Raw genomic sequence first — 20,917 nt, forward strand, 5'->3', positions numbered from 1 at the left:
TTTATAAGGAGTTTGTTTATCAAATGATGAACTAAACTGCCTTAATGATTGTACTGCTGCCGAACTCATCTTGTGAAAGAAAAAAAATCAATCCAGCACCACTGCTTTTTTCTTTTTTTTTCTTTTTTTTTTGAGTGTGAATTTTTCATTTGCCTCCAATGATTTCATCTCTGTTGACTTGTCAAAGCTAGATTTTTTTTGAAGTGCATCTACAGCGCATCTACACTTTTGTTGTACCCAGAACTTCAAATAAGTCCAAATATTTCACATTTTCTAAACTTTTACTCTGCAAAGGCAATTGATAACTCTGCACCCGATATATCGTTTATATTACCCAGAAATCTGAAACGCGAGCCACCATGTTGACCTTACCAATTTGGCTCCATGTGCATGTGATAATTTGCAATTTTCTATACCCCTCCACTTCATCTTGTCACTCTTCATCAAACCATCTCAGCTCTCATGCTTTTTCTCCCCATTTTTACAGCATGATTTTTTAATTTTAATTTTTTTTTTTTTTGCGTTTTTTGCGTGACCATGCCATTGATTCTATGGTGATGGTGGAGTTGTGTCTTTTAGTTAACAAGATGCTTGCATCACTACAAAAGAAGCTGATGTGGTCGCAGAATAAAACTCTATTCTATTTCAATGTCTCCAACATCATAAAACAATAACCGTGGCGTGGCTTTATGCGCTCTTAATATAACAGATGATTCCACATCACACTGCTGAATGGTAAAGAAGCTTATTCTGCAGCTCTGCCTTCCCTGCTGTAGCTCATAGGCTCCCTCTGTAGTCTTTGTGATGGATGCCGACTAATCTGTCTTGAGATGACTGTGATCAGAGAAGAGAATGGAGGCTGCCTCGCATCAAAGAAAATCTCAGAATATACCTGGAGATAATACAACCCTGAATACTCCAAGTGTCACTCATATTAGATCACAGCTGTCTAGAATGGAAAGCCCCAATGACTTAGAAGAGTGGTGCCTTCAAAGCTGAGTGCACACAATGGCCAAGCTAAGCAAGAAAAGATTGGTTGCTGTGAAATCATCAAAATAGCAGTTTTGTATTCTTGGCATTTTATTGTTACTTACACATGTTCTTCTCTTGGTTTGATGCACACTTATAAAGGAGGAGAGATGCTTATTTTTTATCAAAACAGCCACTTCCATGCTCTTAAGTCGATCACAAAATTTAAAAAAATGACAGTGCAGTTCAAGAACTGTACAAGTGCATCATTTTACATGAGCAATCTGGGATTTATTAGCTAATTTTTGGAATGTGTGCCTTAGTAGTGGGTTTAAAAAGGATGCAGGTCATTTAAATGAACACATTCTGCCAGTTTACTGGATACGTTTCCAAAGACACCCTATGTTTAAGGCTTTACAAATCCCTTCAAATATGTCTCTTTTTTTTTTTTTCCTTTTTTTTTTGTGTTGATTTTTGTGGCAGGGAGGTGATTGGGGGGGGGGGGGGGGGCAAATGTTGTGACTCCCTTCTAAAGGTGTCAAGATAACAATATGATATGCTGGTAGCAAACAAGGATTAATGGTCCCCTTGAGAAAATGTACAGTGACTGCACCAAATGCTAACAGATAATAAAATACACTTTGGGGATGCATAATGCTAGAGGAAAAGAAAAGTGAAGTGAAAAGGAAAAGATTTAATTTTGTTTTGGGGTTTTTTTGTTTTGTTTTTTTACTATATTTTAGTATATTTTAACTCCTTCAACAGGTTCATTGTAACAAGTGATTCAGCTCTGCACAGCTATTACAATGACATGTCTAGAATGCAAAAGGCCCACAACTTTTTTTTTTTTTTTTAACAGAATGCATATTTATTTGTGAGTAGCTAGAGGGTATAATACATTATTTCAGAAAGTAAAATTCACTTGACAGCAAATTTAATAATGATTTGATGGATCTGTATTCACCCAGTCTGCCACTGTTGTTCTACTGATCTCCAACACAGTGCAAGCATATCGTTTTATTTCTGCCGTAAATGTCAGTAATATTTCACGTCTTCTTCTCATCTGTGTTCTTTTTGATATCATACATTAATAAGAGTACATTAATAACTTATCAGTTGGGTACATAAGGATGTTAAACACTAGGCCTACCTCACCTAGTAAAAGCAAAGAATTCTTTACCAGGCTATATATGTGACGCAACTGTAGATAATGAGTAGCTGATATTTAAAATGAATCGATAATACGGCTCCCAATCACCTTCTCCTCTGTGTATCTTTCTCATGTCATATGTCAGAGAAACTAGAGTGGAACAAAGCGATTCCCGTGAGGGAACCGTATATGTATGTCAGCTAATTGGGAAGAACTCTATTTTTTTTTTCTGGAGTTTTCAGAAAGCTGAAATGTTGCATCTCACTCTCAAAGTGCTGTGTAGAAAGGCTTTATACACCTCTTGTTCCTTACTACACTACTTCTCAGGCTGTCTAAGCCCAGCTGACAAACAAATATAACTAATATGGTCAGTATACCCAAGGTTTCTATTGTCAACTTAATTAAAGACTGCATTTTATGCAACCTCCACTTGAGCGTTCTCTGAAATTCATCTGCCTGCTATGAGCTTGCAACACCTCTATGATTGATGAACCCCATTAATGCTCTCATGCATTCATCAAAGTCTTTTAAAGGCATGAGAACATCCTGCACTAGCCAAAATATTCACTTTGGGTATGCTGCCGGAGGTGGTTGCGAGGGCTAACAGACAGCACAACATCAGTCAGAGTGCTCATTAGCAATGCGGTTACATGTGTGATCAAATATATGACCGTTCCTTAATCAAGTGGTCATAGCAGCCGCTGTGCCTGCTGCTGGTGGGGACAGTTGAGATCAATTGGCATAGGGCGATAAGGGTGGTTGGGTGTTGGTGCACTAAGATCCAGCAAGTGAAACTTAATGCGTCTCTATGCACGTCTTAAGGAAGAAAACAGCAAAAATATTTTCAAATAATGAAAATAGAAAAATGTACATTTCACCTTTTTGATACTGTAAAACACACCGACTCCTACAATACTCCCAAATAGAGCTTAGTTACGCATCTGTGTGTAACAGATTCGTAAATTTCTTTTATTGTTGCACTAATTAGTGTATAACAGATTTTATCATTTAAAAATTGATCAATTAAATTTAATATTGTATCCAACTGCACTTACTTTCAGCTCTACAGAGTAGTTTGTCATTCAAGTTATTTTTTCACTTTTCTCTTTTTAAAGAACACACTCTGCACCATATATGCTTATAATATGTCAATCTGTCCATTATAATGAATGCAGACTGTGTGTTTAATGTTGGTGAATGGTAAACAGACCTGCATGGCACTCTCATTGGCAGTATTTAGCAATCTGCCTTGTAATATATGTACAAAAAAAGTAAGATCTAAATAGTTGGTATTTTGATAAACTTTAATAACTATATGGGTTCCTTAATGTACCAAAGGGGGAAAAGACACATATAGAGACATATAAATCATTGTCCCAATTCTTTATAAATCTAATTTTTCTTAGTCATCCCCGCTGAACTCAATGTCAGAATGGGAGGCCTGCTAAATGTACAATGTATAACACAATGTGCTCAGGGCAAACACCTTCATTAAACCTTACAAGTCGAACATGCAGCAAGAATCACATTAATTGGTACAAGCCTTGCAGAGTTTTGCACCTACAAGCTCTGCATGTTGATGAGGAAGGGGAAAAAGGAAGAGCGCATCGAGCAGGCCGAAGGGATGTCAAGCATGGAATGATCTAGTTTAAATACTAGATAGATTATAAAACAGTGGGTCACAAAACATCTGCTCATCCAGCATAGTGGTTGCTGTAGTGGAACGAAACCTTATTAAAGCTTTTGGTAAGAGAGTAAATGTTCATTTTTTGTGACTAAAACCAAGATTTATTTATTTATTGGTTGATTTATTGATTGTCTAATAAAACATAGTGTGTTTTTGTGAAAATTCAAACACGTAGAAATAATGAGAGAGTGATACATATTTCACTCAGTGACAGCTGGCGTAGGCTCCAGCCGCTCACCTACCTTAGACTTGTTAAGTGCTCGGCCCCGACATTAAAGCCACCTGCCCGGTCTTACACGGGTTCTGTTTGTTTCACCAGAGCAGCTTTGAATCTTTGAATGTGTCTTGTGGTGTCAGGCACTGAGATATTGGTGCGAAATCTTTTGAAGGCCCCATGAATGTGTATTTAAGGATTCAGTCCAAAATCCTACACAGATTGTTGATGCAGTGCCTGTATACACCTCTGGTTTCAGCCCTGTCCAAGTCTCCATGTCTTTCATTAAATCGGTAGTTGAGCAATACTTCAGCAAAAACCAGACAAAAGAGTGTTTGCTGTGACACTCCAGATTCTAGTAGTACAGGTGTGGCGCTCTAAGATCTGTTTGCTGGAGTTCAGTAGGCCATGTTTAAATAAAAATAAGACCCAGATGATAGTCCTGCTGAAGTCACTGAAAATTATCCACACTAACGGTGCATAGGCTGGCATTAACAGGTTCCCTATTTTGGGGGGGGAGTGCCTTTAAAAAATAAAACAAATCCACTATTTCTTGAAGCCAAACACAGAACAGTTGGCGTGTTTTGCTTGTGACTGAGACATTTTACCATTAGCATTAGCAGAGTGGCTCAAGCAAATAAATAAAAATAACAGCCTTTTAGACAGCTGCTTATTAACACCACCCAACAGCTAGACGGGCATTGTTCAAATGTGTTATATGTTGATGTAGGTCTGTAATAGGGGAAAAATGGCTGGACCACTGACTGTGTTAAACCATGCAGGAACGTTCTGAATTTTTTTGGTTCAAGCGACAAAAGCATAGTGCAAAGTTTGAAAGTGCCATCAACTGGCCTTTTTTACAGCATATCTCGCAAATGCGCGACCTTGGGAAGTCAACTAATGAACTCTTTACAATGTTCTTCTATAATGTTAAACAGGCCGTTGCTGTCAAGGCTTACAGTTATGTAATGATTGGAGATGTGCTCTTATAAGTGCAGTTGTAATGAGCTATTTGTATACCTGTGGTTTTAGCGTTGTGACTAATCAGTGTGTATGCGGTAGCAGTCGGTGAATCGTTGAATGGGTTTTTCTTTAACCGCTAACGTTTATTTAGCCATGAAGTGAAAACTCTCGAGGTTAAGAATCCCTTTTGCAAAAACAGCCTGTACCCAGATAGGCAGCAATAACCATGTTTTTTTTTCTGGTTTTGTCATTATGTTGTTTTGGTTGCTGAATGACTAAGGCACCATTTGTTGCTGCTGTGTGTTTGTTGTTGTTTTTGTTGTTTGTGCAAGTCATTCTGTTTTTAGTTTCTATAAACACAGAACCCCCACAAAAATTTTTAATGAAGAGGGCCCTTCGTTTTAGACTTGACTTGATAGAGTAATTGAGTTGAATTGGACATTCAACGAATAGTCTTTTTTTTTTTTTTTTTTTTTTCTGTTTGTGCCTCTAATACTTTTACAGATGGATAGGATTATGACAGACAGCCTTATGGAAGATTGCTTTGTAGATAGAGAGAAGTTTGAAATGAGACTCAGTACAAACAGCTACCAAAATGCCCCCACTGGGTTAATCAAAGATGCCTCTATTGCCCCTCCCAGCTGGATGTCAGTCAACTAAAACGTACGCACACACTCATTCACCACGGATGTGTGTGTGGATCTTTTAATGAAGCCTTCTTTGTCCCAGTGTCAAAAGGTTTAGGCTGATCTGATGCTGAAATGAGGCCGACCATGCTGAGCTTGAGGTTTTGAAGCTCTTGTTTTAGAAGTTGCAACAGCGTCACCTCCCACAGAACACACATTCTGGCAAACATTTGCAGACATAAAATTTGTGCCGCTTCCTTTTTGTTGTAACTGAACTCATGGAGTTGGGAGCTGTGCTCATTTAGATCCTAGATATGCTAGGCCTGTCATGTGCTGAACCAAAGAGAATTCCTCTAATGAGAGTTGCCTGATATAGTTACCTGGAGTGTTTGCACTGTCTTTACTTTTACAAACCCCTCTGCCATCTGTATGTCTCATCCTCCTCATATGCACATTTATTTGGGATTTTATTGTTGAGCGTGCCTGCAAGCAATCACCATCATTTTTTTTTTTTGTATATGACGCCTTGTGCAGCTTGCTTTGACTCTCCAGGGGTACAGTATTCATCACATTCATCAACACGCAAAAACAATCCACTGTACACTTCCTTATACTATCTCTCTCATCATATAAGACCCTGTAATCTAGTCCTCTATCATTAATTTTTCCCTTCTTACAAATGAGGAAAGAATAGCATGCCAATTAATCTTCATCAAACACCCACAGTGCCTTGCAAACATCCCAGTATTGCTGGTGCTTTTCTCATTTTGGCACTGGAGTCTGTGCAGCCTCGTTTATCTTCGACGCTCTCTCTTCAACTGTTACACAGGCCAGGAAAGAGGAAATCCAAGATTTAGCAGGCTCAGAAATAAGAATAGTGATACAGTATTAAAACCTGGATTATAGTTGTCCTTAATAGTCTTCTCCATGAGTGCGCACAGTACCGAATCTGTCTTAATATTGCCTGGGGTATATGCGTCCCCCTGCCATCCTCACTCTTCCTTATTACAATATGAAGCTATAATGGAAAAAAAAAAAAAAAGAAACAACAGTGGCATTTTGTTCTCAGCTCTAATTGCAGATTAAAGACAAAAAGTGGGTCCAGCAGACACAAATGTCACTAATTTGTCACTTTGCTTTCTGAAGAACGGATCCACTATTAGCCTCACGTCGCGGGCTTCAGAGCAAATGACTGTTTGAAGGCAGTGGGGGCCTGTTGCCATATGGCATGAGACAGCGACAAAATTGAATAAACAGAGGAGATTTGCAAAAACAAAGCAGCAGGAGTGCATCATTAGACAGCAGTTGTCCGTGAGAGAGACTGCAATCCAAATAGGCAGAGGGGTCACGCAGAGAGTAACAAAGTGCGAGGATCAGTGTGAGGGCTGCCATAGTTAATTCTTACACTACTCGCTCCCCTCCAGCTACAGAGCAGTGGCAGGCATCCGATATGGCTATTGCTGCAGTATGCTCTCACTCGAGCTGTTTGCCATTCTTTTGTAGTGCACCTTCTGTGGAACTGTGAGGGTTAACTCATCAGGGTGATAATGCGATTCTCTTATGTGAATATTCTTTTTTTTTTTTCTTTTTTTTTCCGGGAAGTCAAAGGTTAAGGTCAGCTGCAGAGCACAGTCAAAGCCTTGTTGGGAACACTTCAGCAGGGTCAATGAAGAGAAAAACTGATTTTCATTGAAAATAAAATGTATAGTCAAACCTTTTTAAATCTATCGGTTGTTCTACACTGTTTTTGAAAGCCGCAGTTGGATAACAACAGTACTGTCGTCCTTAGTTTGCAGTTAAGTCACCATCACAGTCTAACCTTTTTCATAAAGTTGTAAGGATCCAGTGGAAATATTAAAAACAGTTTAAAACGGTTTAATGACTGCCGCAGAAATGCAGCGCTTCTCCCACTGATTACTGAAACATCCTGCCATTTAATTCCTTTGTATTTATAATACCCAGAAAGGAAATGAGAATGAGTTGAGGAATAAGTAAACACGAGTGGTCCATCACACCATAGCATGTTTTAATTAGTTTTTGCAGCTTTTTTTTTTATACAGCATATCAAAAAGAAGTGTTTCACAAGTGAAAAAGAAATATTGTACAGCTGTGCTAGCATCTAGAGCCCATTTGATATATCGACAGATAAGAGCTACTTTCTGATATATCAGTTTCAGCATTTACGATGCTCGATAAATGAAATTTTAAAAAGCAAAGAAGACACAGGAGAAACACCTTTCAACTCGTGTTGTGAGTGATGTCGCATAGTTTGTCCACCAGAGGGTATTTTGCAGCTTCCCTTTTGGCAATACCTGTTTGAAATGCCACAAACGACCAGCTGATCCGAGCAAAGCGTTAACAAGCAATCCATGACTTGTAACAGTAAAACAAGTTTGGTTTTGAACTGCATTGTCAAATTTTCTTAGCAAGGACTCACAATTAAGAAAATCTGTTTAGTGTGTCTGAAGGGGGGGGGGGGTCACCAAATATCAGTATTGGTCTTAAAAATCCTATAACGTTCATACTCTACTACTAGCCATGTGAGGAGGAGCTTTGACACATTTGCGAACATCACTAAGATATCATGCTCATAATGTCAGTGCTAGCACAATGATGTTTAGCACCGTGATAGTTTACTGTTTCAACATGACAGACTGCATATAAATTTGCATATTAATCTAAATTTGGCCCTAAAGGATAGCTTTGTATTGGATGGCATATATTTTTAAGTTGGATCCAGTCCTTTCATATCTGGGTGGAGCAGGGGCGTGACATTTGAAACCCGACTGGCTGCCTAGATTAGTTTGGTAAGTTAGCAAATGGGCAAAATGCATTAAAGCATCCAACTAAATGGTAAAATTGCATATGAAGTGCAATAAACATGCACTAAAATACTAAGTATATCATGAAGTTGTCTGTGCAACAGTGTTTTTTGATGCAGTCTATAAGATGGTTGTTTGTGGTCAAAATAGCAAACGCCTATGAGACTTACTTTATTTTTCTCTTTTCGTTTTTTTTGGTGGCTGTTTGGGTTTGTTTGGGTTTAACCAAAGGACAGACAGTGTGTGCATGTGCAGTGTGTGGATTTGTGCACACGGGTTTTGTACACTATGCACTAATGGTGTTTGATCAGGGACAGATTGTTTGTAGGCTCCAGCACATCAACTCAAAGTAGGTCAATAAAAGCAGGTTGACTGTTTCAGTTCACTGTTCACAATTCTAATTCTTTCACCCCAAAATACTTGAGCTAATTTTAAATCATCAGGGCCTGATGTATTTGGGTTAGAGAGTCACACCTTTGCACGTTCTCCAGGATTCATATTTCACTGCTTGGAGGGGGGGGGGGACATCTGGTTCCTAATGAAACCTAATGTGACCACAGCCCAGGGCACATTAGCTCACCCATCTCATTATATGAATGAGTCATCCCTACCAGCTTCATATCAGATCAATGTACTGATATGTCATTGCTGTTTTTGCCTGATTGTTTTTATTTGTCCCCTCTTTGAAGGAAATTGGCAAAGAAGCGTAAGGAGACACTGAACAGCACCCGCCAAGAGATGACAGTGATGGTCAACTCAATGGACAAGAGCTACACAGAGCAAGGCACTAACTGTGACGAGGCATTGTCCTTCATGGACACACACAACCACACGCTGAACACCCGCAGCGAATGTGCGCTCACGCTCAACGGCCGCAGCGAATGTGCGCTCACGCTCAACGGCCGCAGCGAGTGTGCCCTCACTCTCAACGGCCGAGGTAAGACGGCCCCACGTCGGCCTAGCTGCCATTTTCACTTGGTCACACTCACAGAGCAGGGTGGAAGCAATTTATTTGGTTTGGTCAGGTGGGAAAGAAATCAGACTTGGCTGCACAGGAAATATTCACCTCGGTCCACTTTCAAATGTACTGTTGATTTAGAAACATTTTCAGGGAAAAGATCCCGAATCATGTCTTGGTTTTAAATCCTTATTTCTGTCAAGTCAGAACTGGAAATACACTATATTTGTTCTGACTTTACAAAAGACGTCCTTACATTAGATCGAAATACTGTTGGAACAGTGAATATCAAAACTCAGTGTGAGACAAGACAGTCTAACTTTTTATCAGTAATATGAGGAAAAAAATTGAATTTTTAATGAACAATCTTAACATTGTGGATTCTTTTTAATACTCTATTTTTAGTCTATATAAATGACATTATTTTGTGGCTCTTGGGAAACCGCCGTTGTTCCCAGCGCTTGTGTAAGTCAACAGAGAAACAATTTTTTCAAATCAGTAGAAGAGAATTGGACATATCTTTTGATATAAGTTTGATTTCCTTTTTTTTTTTTTTTTCTGTTCAGTGGAAGCTTCCTTCTTTAGAAACCCTCGAGGGTTTTAGCCACCCTTTTTAAACATTCCCTTTTAATTTTCTTGAGTTTCTCTAATTAATTTTTGTTAAATTAATGAAACATCATCTTAAATTGGCAATGTTACAATTTCACCCGTCTGTCACCGATACCCGCGCTATAGTTCAGCTGTTAATGCATGTTAAAAGCCTGAAGGGAGTCTTGAATTTAGATCAATAACCAAGACATCTTGAAATCCCAAACCTGACCTCAAAGCTTATCAGTAAACATTAGAGCTCCAAGAAGTCTGTCACGAGGTCCTAAACTCAGCCCCGTGCTGTTTCCAATTCATGACAGAAATGCACAACACATACTAGATGGGCTCTGGTGTGATAACCTATTCATTTTCTCCATCCCAGGTTAAACCTAATACTTTGTTGATGGACAGCTCAGCTAAGTCTGCACCCAGGGCTTGACCTAGTATAATCCCAGTCAAAACCATCAGATTAAAACTGCACAGCAGCTTCTGTCTCCACACCCCTGCAGGGGCTGAGCCCCAAAGATGCTTTGACCTTGATTAACTGTCTGTTAGTGTCAATGTTCAAGTCTGGCCCTCTGTCTGCCAGTGCAAATGATTTAAATGCATTATTTCTCACTTTGCCTGTCAGTTTAAAGCCCTCTCACACTCCATGACCTTACATTATTGTTGGTCGTGTCATTTTGGCTCAGAACATCATGGCTGACAGATTATAGTCCCGAACATACTGCCTGCGTAAACCCCGTCGGCATAGCATCTCTGTTGACACTGCATGAGGAGAAAATGACAATCTTGGGAGTAAATGTCACTTACTCCATGGTCTGTACGACTCTTGTTCTGCTCCGGCCTCATTGCTCTATCTCTGTCAGGCCACCTAATAATGATATCTTTAAAGCAACTGACTGAAAAGAATGGGTGGAGGGATTTCACAGTATCTCATTTATATCTGTGGACCATTAAACTGTTTTTGAATTCAGCTTTAAACACTGAATTATTAACGCTTTCAGAAATTTGCAGGCATTCGTAGACTTTAGAAGACTTGGGTGAAAGAGTTTGGGGGTGGATATGCAACTTAACTGTATACTTTTGTTTCTTATTTTTCATCTTTTAACTATGTTTTTACTTAATTTGTGTATATAGATGTGATACAATATATTCCATAACTTATGACTGCTGTTTACTAATATCAAACATATTCTGGACCTGCAGATTTCAGATTTTTAAAGGAAAGCTTTATTATTTTACATGTCGTGCGGGCTCCGTGCAGCTTCTGACTTTGTTAAATTGACAAAACAATAAGTGCAACTTGTAGCTGAGTGTGTGCTGTAAGACAGAACAGCATGCATAATGCATTAAGATGCAAAAGGATTGCACGGAAAGTCGGCAAAATCAACCAAATCAACCTCAACTCCACAAGGTTAAGTGCTGTATACTTCTCACACTAGTGTGCTTTGTGCAGTTCACCCCAGTGCAGTTTCCATTTAATTTTGTCAAGGTCTCTTAGATTTCTGCTGCCGTCACAATTTAGTAGATGTGAAAGGAATTTGTATACTAAAAGTAGCCTTTCCCACAGGGTAAGTCAGGAACTTCAAAGCAATCTTTTATAGTACATGTAAATTTGAAAAGCAAGACTTAAAAAGTGCATTATTATATTGAAATTTTACTAGTCTTCCTCCACTACTAATAATACTGGATTTGACTATTAATGGCTTTTGTTTTGTCCCCCCCCCCCCCCCCCCCCCCCCCCCCCCCCCCCCCCATCTGTAGCTGGATCATCACCATCTTCTTTTACACTTCCAAAAGCCAACACTCTCAGTACTTCAATCCCCACCAACTCATACTACCCAGGTAAACATTGTCTATTTCCTCTTCCTAATCCTGTATGTCAGCAAAGAAGTGCTTACTGCACAGTCTAAGCAAGGTTTTTAGCAAATTCAAACATCATGAAATGAAAAGAAATGCCACAATAAATAAATAAAAGAAAGTTTTATGGTCTCTTTTTTTTTTAATGTAAATTACAGCCTGTTTCTGTAATAGAGTTGCTTTAAAAATTAGAAAACAATTTTACAAATGAGTAAGCAGATTAAGTTTAGATGACTTTATACTCTGCTACATTTCTGGTTATGTTTTATATCATTTTGCCAAGATGGATTTTAACAGTTTAATTATGACTTCAGTTTATACCAAATAATATCCATAATTGAGTGTCTTATGTAATCAGATCATAGCTCATTGATTAAATGGGGTAAAGGCCAGCTTGATTTATAATCGACTAAAGTTACTGTATAATTAGCTTTCATTTAAAATATGATCGGTTTCTTGTTATTTTGCTTGGCAAGAAACTAAAAAGCTGTCCATTAATTTCTGTTCATGTTATTTTTGTGCATTATCTTTAATTATCTTTAATTCACTGCAACTCTCTTTCCTCCTCCAACTTCTGCGATTGTTTGGGGGGTTTGAGCAGATCCCTTTGTGCCAACTGCTATCTTAGGTGAGACATATTTTCTTTTGCCATTGCTGTTGATTATTTACTATCTCTATGCTAAAGGAAAATGAGAGTGCATTACATTCATGAGAATGCTGTTTGAAGACTTACCTGTGAGGCCAAAAAAAAAAAAAAACACACACACACAATTTGTTTTTTCAGTTTTATTTATTTATTTTTTGTATTTTAATTTTTGGATGGCTCTTTTACTAAAGATGGCTTCCTCACCTTCATACCTGCCTGCTGCTTCCCCCTCTCCTCCTTCTCGTCTCCTCTTCCTCCACCCTTCCCTAACTTCTCCCACACCCCCCACCCCACACCCCACACCCCGCCCTCCTCCTCTCCCTTCCCGTCCAACGAGGGGCTCTCCTGGGCTGAGGCTGGCTTCACTCCATCCCATCCGCATTGCGTGTCGTGCGTGTGATGTCACATACGTGTTTGACCTCTCATATGCATGGACAGACATGTGGACTGGATGTGGGGGAGTGTCTAAGAGGGGGCAACGGGGGCGGGGGGCAGTTTGCCCCAGTAACCGAGGCTACAGCATGCTGAAGCCATAGCAGCTGCACTGAGACACAACAGGCAAAAACTGTGAGCAGGAGGCCGAAAAACGCTCTCACTTAGCCCCCACCCCACCCTTACTAAAACTTCCAAAAAAACAGGATGAGTTCAGTCTGAACATCTAAAGTTTAGCATTAGCTGTGCTGCCCTCCCCTCCCTTCCCCTCTCTCCTCACTACGCATTAAACTCCCTCCCTCCCCTCCCTCCAAAACAACAACCTTTTCTATTATTCTTTTTAATGTCGCTCCCTCTGCCTTTGGCTAACTGCTATTGACCTACTTGTTTTGGTTTTGTTGTTTTTTTTTTTTTTTCCAGTGTTTATTCATCGTGTTCAGTGATAAAATAGAATTATAAAAAGCATTTTGTTCTCCTGTTAATTATTACTGTCCTTTGCGGAAGATGCACAACAGCCCAAAGTGCAGCATCTTATACGAGTAGCCGCATTTCTACTAGCGAAGCCCACAATGTAGCTACTAAGTGGGGCACTATGAGTGTAATAATTTAACACTAAAGAACTAGACGAAAGATGCAATAAGCAACTCAACTCCAGCTTCACCACAAGCACCAGTGCTGCATTTTTAAGTGCACAATTTACAGCTAGGGTCTCTTTTTGTTTTGTTTTTGCGTGTTTTTTTTTTTTTTTGTTGTTTTTTCTTTTCACATTAGTGCAACTTAAAGCAGCGTCTTTCATCACCGCTCTCGTGACAGCTGCTTATGTTAGTTCCGCGTTTAATGAAGCATGAAACGATTAACATAAAATTACAGCAGCCAGAAAAGGTTACATGCTTTCGGTTGTGACACATTCAGTCACGGCATTGTCTCATCATTTGAGGTTAATGATCAAAACTGATTAGATCACAGACTATTGGTTGCATTTCTGATTTCATCGCTCACTCAAATAAATAAATAAATAAATAAAATGGCACAAATACAGGTGTTACCCCTCTAGCACAAATGGAAATAAAATTATAGCAATTAGAGAGGAATTCAAAATGTCAGGATACTTAAAAAAAATAATTGGCTTCATTAGAGTATGCAAGTCACAGATCTGAAACAATTGCAGCTTTTTTTTTTCCAAAGACAATCATTTTTTTTCCCCTTTTGAATCCACGACTTCCTTGTTTTTTTTTCTTCCTTTTTTTCTTTTTTTTTTTTTTTGTCTTGCAGTGTTGAAATTGCCCCATCCATCCACTCAACATCCCCCCTTGACTAGGCTTTTATACCAAGACAGTTTGAACTGAGAAGGCATGTGATCTTGCCCTATAGAATAGCTCAGAACACTACTGTAACAGGTTCTCATGCTGGATTGTTGCTTATCCCCTCTCTCCTGTTTCTTCTCCTCTCTTTCTCTTTACATACGTAACCTCTTATGTATCTGCTATCTAAAAAGTGCCCATTAATGGTAAGTTTTCCCAAGTGGGCCCTGGGTTGGGGGAAGGAGGCGGTGTTTACTCAGACAGCAGGCCGACAGTGAGAGGCTGCTTCTGACATGGGCATTACGACATTTATTGCATGACAAGTGGACATGTTAGCATCTCACCACCCTTCCGTACCGTGCCACCAAGCCACCATTAGCTTAGCATGGTCAAAGCAAACACAGTGCCCCATGGCAGCATCACCACATGCATTCTCCTCCCATCTCCGCTTCCCTCTTGGGTTCTTTTTATTTATTTGAGGTTTGATTTTTATTTTATCTTATTTTGTTCATTTTTCGGGGAAGTACGGGTGGCAGGGGTTGAATCCACGCTGTGTCTGTGTGATGCTTCTGAAGGTGCCTGCTGCAACATGCTCACTGTGGCCCACCGCACCCCCCCTCACATCCTCCTCCTCCATGTTTTTGGACACCCTCCATCATCCGCTGGCTCCCCACAGCATCTGTGCCTCATGTCTGCCACTGACTGGATTACAGTATGAAAGAGCTGGAATGGAGTCTGACTCTCAATATGAGCTTCAGCCCAAACCAGCATGTTGTACTGCCAGTTTAAAAAACAAAAAAACAAAAATGTTTTTACAGCACCTTGATGGGGGATTTTTATGATTAATCTATAATGTTTCTCACAGTTAAGAGTCACTGACATATTTTGTTCTGACAGTAATCATGTTAAAAGCTTGTAGCATAAGGGCGTCACGTAAAGAATCTTGTTTTTAAATGGCGATAGACTCCTGTACAGTACAGTATTTTCCAGCCACGCTGAGACAGATGGACCTAAACCTTCCCACCACATGACTCATTCTATTACTCAATGATGTTGTGTTGTTGTGACCATCCATAACAAACAGATTACTAGTTGAGTCGTTGGTCAATCTGGAGGGTGGTGACATAATGCTAACCAGTAAATGAGATAATGTGCCATCTGTTAATGAGAACAGTTGTAAGTCAGATATGAACACCTAACACTGAAGCTAGTTATCTCAACTTGATATGTCAATAACTTCAAAAAGTACCACAGTCATTTACTGCTTCGAGCATTATGTCACCCGTATGTATCTTATAGCAATATACTGATGGCCTGTGATGTGATTTTAGCTCCTATTTCCTCTTCCTGACCTGCCCTGGCCTGTCTCTCTTTGTGTCCCACAGATGAGAGTCAGAACATGGGCAGCGACACAAGCAGCTTGGTCCAGTCGCACACTCACTCCTTGAGGAAACGGGAGCCCGTTGATGTGCCGTACCAGACAGGTCAGCTGCACCCGGCGATCCGCGTGGCGGACCTCCTCCAGCACATCACCCAGATGAAGTGTGCCGAGGGCTACGGCTTCAAGGAGGAGTATGAGGTAGGACGCGGCGCAGCTGTCACCGCCCACCATTAAGGTTTCAAACACAAATAAAGCCTGGTGATAGACTTGTAACAGCTCCACTGAGATTCGTGAATGGAAATTTTTATCAGTCTAATACGAGGCCTAATCTGTGTTATGGTGTACAGCCCCATGTCTCTGTGTGTGTCTCTCTCTCTCTCTCTCCCCCTCTCTTTTTCTGTCTGCCTCTCTCTGTTTTGCACCGCGCAGCACAACTGTTTTGTTTCTCCCCAGATGCACTTTTATGATAAATTGTTAATGTACCCTGTCTCAGTGTGTTTACGGTGTGATTCGTTTTGTTGTTCATCTGTTCCTTGCTGTTTGCAGCGATTGTGCATTTTGTGTGCATGAGTGTGGAGGGTTTATTTATTTTTTGGAATTTTTTTTATTTGCTTTTTGTTTGTTTTGTTTTTTTTGTCAAAAGCTGCTGTCCTGATTCTCCTTGGAGACTCAGCTGCAGGCCAATGTGAAACACACAAAACTACCTGTGTTAGCCCGTGTCCCCTCCTTCACCCGAAAACGGGTTGGATTAGGCTACAGTATTGGTAGCCTCCTACTTGACACACAACAGCATCAGTAATCTGACACCACGCTTCTTACTGACACCAAACAAAAGATTTTGGCCCAGAAGGGCATCACTCTCATTTCCTCGCATTAGTGCAAGAGTCTGGCAGGGTTTGGCCGCACTCCAGCCTCCTCGCTGTCCCTCGGCACCACACCAGTCATTCTCAACTCGCCCTGATGCCATGTTGTAACAGACTGGCTTCAAGCTAAATCCTTCATTTTCAATATCTTATCTGTATCACTTCAGTCTCTCATCACATTTCACTAATATTGCTGCCACTTTTTATAAAACGCACCCTCTTTGTCACTGTTCCCTCTACTCATCTTCTCTCTTAACGAGCATCGCGTTTAACCTTCTCAGCGTATTTGCTTTCATCATTTCTTTTTCTTCCGTTCTTATCCTCACCTTCTATGCTTCTTCCTTGCTTTCCTTTCCCTTCTCTTTATCTCCCGCCTTCTCCTGATCTACATCGTGTGGGTCAGATTTATTAGTAATTAACTCCCCACATCCCCCTCATGACTCTGGAATGAAATAACGCTGTCTCCCATTGCTACCTGCAGTATCAGATCATTGAGGGGTTGGAGTGCTTTGGGCTGCCCTCTGGGCCTAATCCATTATGGATAAAGGGGGTTTGGGGTCCACGTGGTTGGCATTGCATGGATTAATAGCAGTCAATCAAGAGAGAGGTAACATGGAACAACTGGCTGCTTACCCTGCTGTCACCTTATTGTCCACAGGCTGTTGCAAAAAAAGGCCTGTGGGGTGCTTAAAGTGTGCAATGGAGCTCATTCTCACATGGCTAGAGCGATTCATTTGTATGTTGTGTTCCAATGCTGTCTTCCCTATATCAATCTGTCTTAAGGTTAATGCCCTTTTTTTTTTTTTTTTTTTTTTTTAACCATTTTATTTTTCATGATGAGAATTGGAGCTTAGTGCACCTCTAAACCTGTTGACTTACTCTGTACTATATCTCTCTCTGACCCATGCTTCTTGTTATTCTGTACGTTAACTTTGGATCAGATAAATGAGGTAAGAGAAATACTTTTGGTTTTTTGTGAGTTTTTTTTTTTTTTTTAAAGATTGTAGATTTATAACACAAACCTGGCAGATCAGTAATGGTTGCTGGCTTTTTAAGGCCCTGTGGAATTAAAACATATTTTTTTATTTAGTCTGAAAAGGGCATTTACCAACAATGTTATGTAATGTTAATCAAGTATTTTATAGTGTTTAGTTAGTGAAATATGTGGAACAGTGACATTTTTTGTTTACCTTTTTTCTTTAGTGTCACTGTGAAATGTTTTTCCTTCCCTTAATCAGACATTGTGAGATCCACAAGTCCTCCGCAGCTTGATTCCTGACATTTATAAAGCTTTTCAAAAGCATACTTAATACCTCATCAGTTATTAAAAGAGCAGAACTTTTATAATAAAAATGTGGTAATTTGGAAGAAAAATGTAATACTAGTGTAAGACTAAACTGGACTGATTCATTGTAAACTAGTATCATATGCCCAATCCAACAAAACAGCAAAATTAATTCTAAGTTTGAACTACCTTGTAGATTTATTGATTGGAAAATTGGGTAACATCATTGAAAAGGACACCGTAAGCACTTTAAACTTGCAAAAACCATGTTGTATACTTTGTAAAAGCTTTATAAAGCCATTTGTGTTACAGACTTTAACAAAGTATTTGCATGTCCAGAGTCTCCTGCACGTTGGTGCGCAGTTCGGCTGTGCAGGCAGGAAGCAGAAAACAAGTTTCAGCTTCATTAATGCTGCTGTGTCGTCACTGTGTTCCACTTGTGTTCAGCCTGTTTTATGTCGACAGAAATGTGTTGCATCTAGCCTATTGTGAGAATCCTGAAATTCTTTAAGCTCCAGCCACAAATGAGCACTAGTCAGTTTGAATGAGTCTCCCCTTCTCACACAGTAAATGATTAATTAATACAAAAGCAACTCACTAAATGATTCTGCTTCTGTTCTGCCATCCATTTTTGTTTTGTTTTATTTTTTGTTTCTTTGTTTGTTTGTTTTTTTAACTTTGCCATGGTGTGTACTTTGTCAAGTGTTTTATCCCTACGCAGAGAAATTATTCTGCTTTTTACATACAGTTAAGTGGTTACAGACAAAAAATCAGGATAGCATAATAACTGTGCTGGGACTGGAGTGTAGCAGGTAGCCTGTAATTAAAAACATACTAAGTTGGATCTCTGCCAGTGGGAATAATTGAGGAAGGTGAAAAACTACCTGCAGATGAGCTGTAGTAAAATACAATTCATCACGTACCTTTTGCTGCTAAATCCTTTTTTACAGGTGGAGCCTTCTGTTGTTTTCATATACGCATCTGGTGAATAGCCATTTATTTCCTAAATGTGCATTTAACCTTTAAATTGAAAGCCTTCGTGTAATCTCTACCTCTTGGGACATTCATTACTTTACCCCCATGAGAATTCATGATCATAACTAGCTAGAGGAATATGACTATAGCAGGGTCACTCAGATTAAAAGAGAGCTATTTTAAAGTTGCCAGGTAACGCCTTTGTGCTTGAGGATGATTTGTCCTTACAGGCTTGATATTAGGCCTGTATCCTTCAGACCGACAGGACGACATTGGGCTATGCATTTGCTCAAGAAATACTGCCACTAGAGGAGGCCTATGTAATCCATCTTTGGGACATGCTTCCATCTTCACTGCAAGGATGGAACATATTTTTAGCATATTAAAGCTGTTTCTCAGTGAAATCACTAATCCTTAAGACTTCATACAGGAATATGTCCTTGTGTGGTCTCTGAAAGGCCTTTATATGCTAGACAAACTGCCTGCTGCCTGCCACAGCACTGAGATGAATCGAGCCATCAAGTCTTAGAGCAGTGATGATTGAAGACGGTGCCTCCTACTCCTCACTAAAAGGAACTCTCTTTAACGTCCGATAAATGTTCTTGAATCTTTATTTGCAGATGGTCTGCACCGTAATGTATTACCTGACTTTTCAAATGTCCATTAGCTTACTATCAAAAAGACAGAAAAACATGTTTTTCTGTGGGCTAGTCTGCTCGGAGCCGGCCCCACCCGCCGTTGCTGAATGGCAGTGGACTGGCAGTGTAAATGTATTTTCATAATTTGGCTTAATTGTGCCTGGTGTGCCATCAGAATGGAAATCTCCCCAGTGAGAGATGATAAATATTTCATGAGGGTAATCTGAGCAGAGCAGTTTTGATCTGTAGACGATGAGCTGGCTTTATTTTTTCCCCGCGACGAGCTGATTGAGTCCTTCAGATGAGGGAGACAGACAGCCGCTGCGGTTGCTCCGCCCAGCAGAGCGGCGCAGGGGGAGAGGTTTGAGTGTGACACCCGCTGCCTCTGCCCTAATGGCACTCGCTGTTTGACACAGCTCCCCAGGATCCACCATCCTCCCTGTGTTTCATGCCTAATAACGCTGGGAATGTATCTCTCTGTCTGTTGCCAATGCTCCCTTCCTCCTTTTTTGTAGCGCTGAAAGAGAAAGAATGTATTCTTTAGCCTGGTTATCATTTGGAGTGTTCACACATGACACCATATCTCTCCCCCCACCCCCTCTGTCCTGTTTTCTCTCCTTTCAGAGCTTTTTTGAAGGACAGTCTGCGCCATGGGATTCTGCCAAGAAGGATGAGAACCGCATGAAGAACCGATATGGGAATATTATTGCATGTGTGTACAAAGCACCTCCTCAGCGCTCATGAATTTTTGTTCCCATTCTTCTGCCTGATTTATTGGCCAGGCTTGTGACTGGATGACTATAAGCTGCTCAAACAGAGTTTTATTATCAGCCAACGAGAGCAGCCTTGACCTTTCCATTCTACTTTTATATTCGTCGTCCCTGTACTGTCTTTACAGTTATGAGATATAAGTCAATGCAGGATATGGCACACATAGCAAATACAGTGTTTGAAAGACATGTTGATTTTACACTTAATTCCTATAAGAGTTCTGTTGAGCCCTCTTCAATAACTGCTGTCATGGAAAAACTTTGAAAATCTATTTCTAGTGACTGAAATCAAATGAAAGGGCATTATGTAACTTTAGAATAAAAATGATGTCACCTGCCCACAATTATCAAAACGTTATTTGAACTCAAAAGTTAAGGCTCTGTGGTTCCCTTACTATGACACACTTAAAATGATTGTAGTTTATTATGCAGCAAGTATTTATTAAATATCTATAAGGTCTACATGTTTTAAGTTATAAGAAAAATTTATTTTGATCATAACTTTGAATTGATTTTTTTTTTTTTTTTTAAACATCAAATTCCATATTTAAGATTTTACCTGACAATAGCATTGTGGTGTTCGTTATGAAGACTGTCATGTGAAAACTGTCTGAAACATGTTGCATTTTTTTTTACAGCGCCAATTTCATTTTTTGCCTCTGTATGATGCCAGTCTGGCCATACTTTTATTGCTCCATCACCCCTCTCCTCCCTTTATAATTTCTCTCTAGTCCTTTTTACTGTCTGTCTCTCTGTCCCTCTCCCCGTTTTCTTCTCCCAATGCCC

At 39.9% G+C, this 20,917-nt stretch overlaps 1 protein-coding gene across 1 annotated transcript in view; it reads left to right on the forward strand.

The window, feature by feature from the left end:
- Window positions 1-20,917, forward strand: part of ptprma (protein tyrosine phosphatase receptor type Ma) — a 164,199-nt gene that overhangs the window by 117,627 nt on the left and 25,655 nt on the right. Inside the window, exons 17-22 of the mRNA XM_030751347.1 lie at window positions 9,121-9,368; window positions 11,745-11,825; window positions 12,442-12,468; window positions 14,414-14,425; window positions 15,605-15,798; window positions 19,986-20,073. Coding sequence (XP_030607207.1) covers window positions 9,121-9,368; window positions 11,745-11,825; window positions 12,442-12,468; window positions 14,414-14,425; window positions 15,605-15,798; window positions 19,986-20,073 — 650 coding nt within the window. The remainder of the gene's footprint in view (window positions 1-9,120; window positions 9,369-11,744; window positions 11,826-12,441; window positions 12,469-14,413; window positions 14,426-15,604; window positions 15,799-19,985; window positions 20,074-20,917) is intronic.

The sequence above is a fragment of the Archocentrus centrarchus genome, chromosome 17 (genome assembly GCF_007364275.1).
Source record: "Archocentrus centrarchus isolate MPI-CPG fArcCen1 chromosome 17, fArcCen1, whole genome shotgun sequence".
Taxonomy (NCBI): Eukaryota; Metazoa; Chordata; class Actinopteri; order Cichliformes; family Cichlidae; genus Archocentrus; species Archocentrus centrarchus.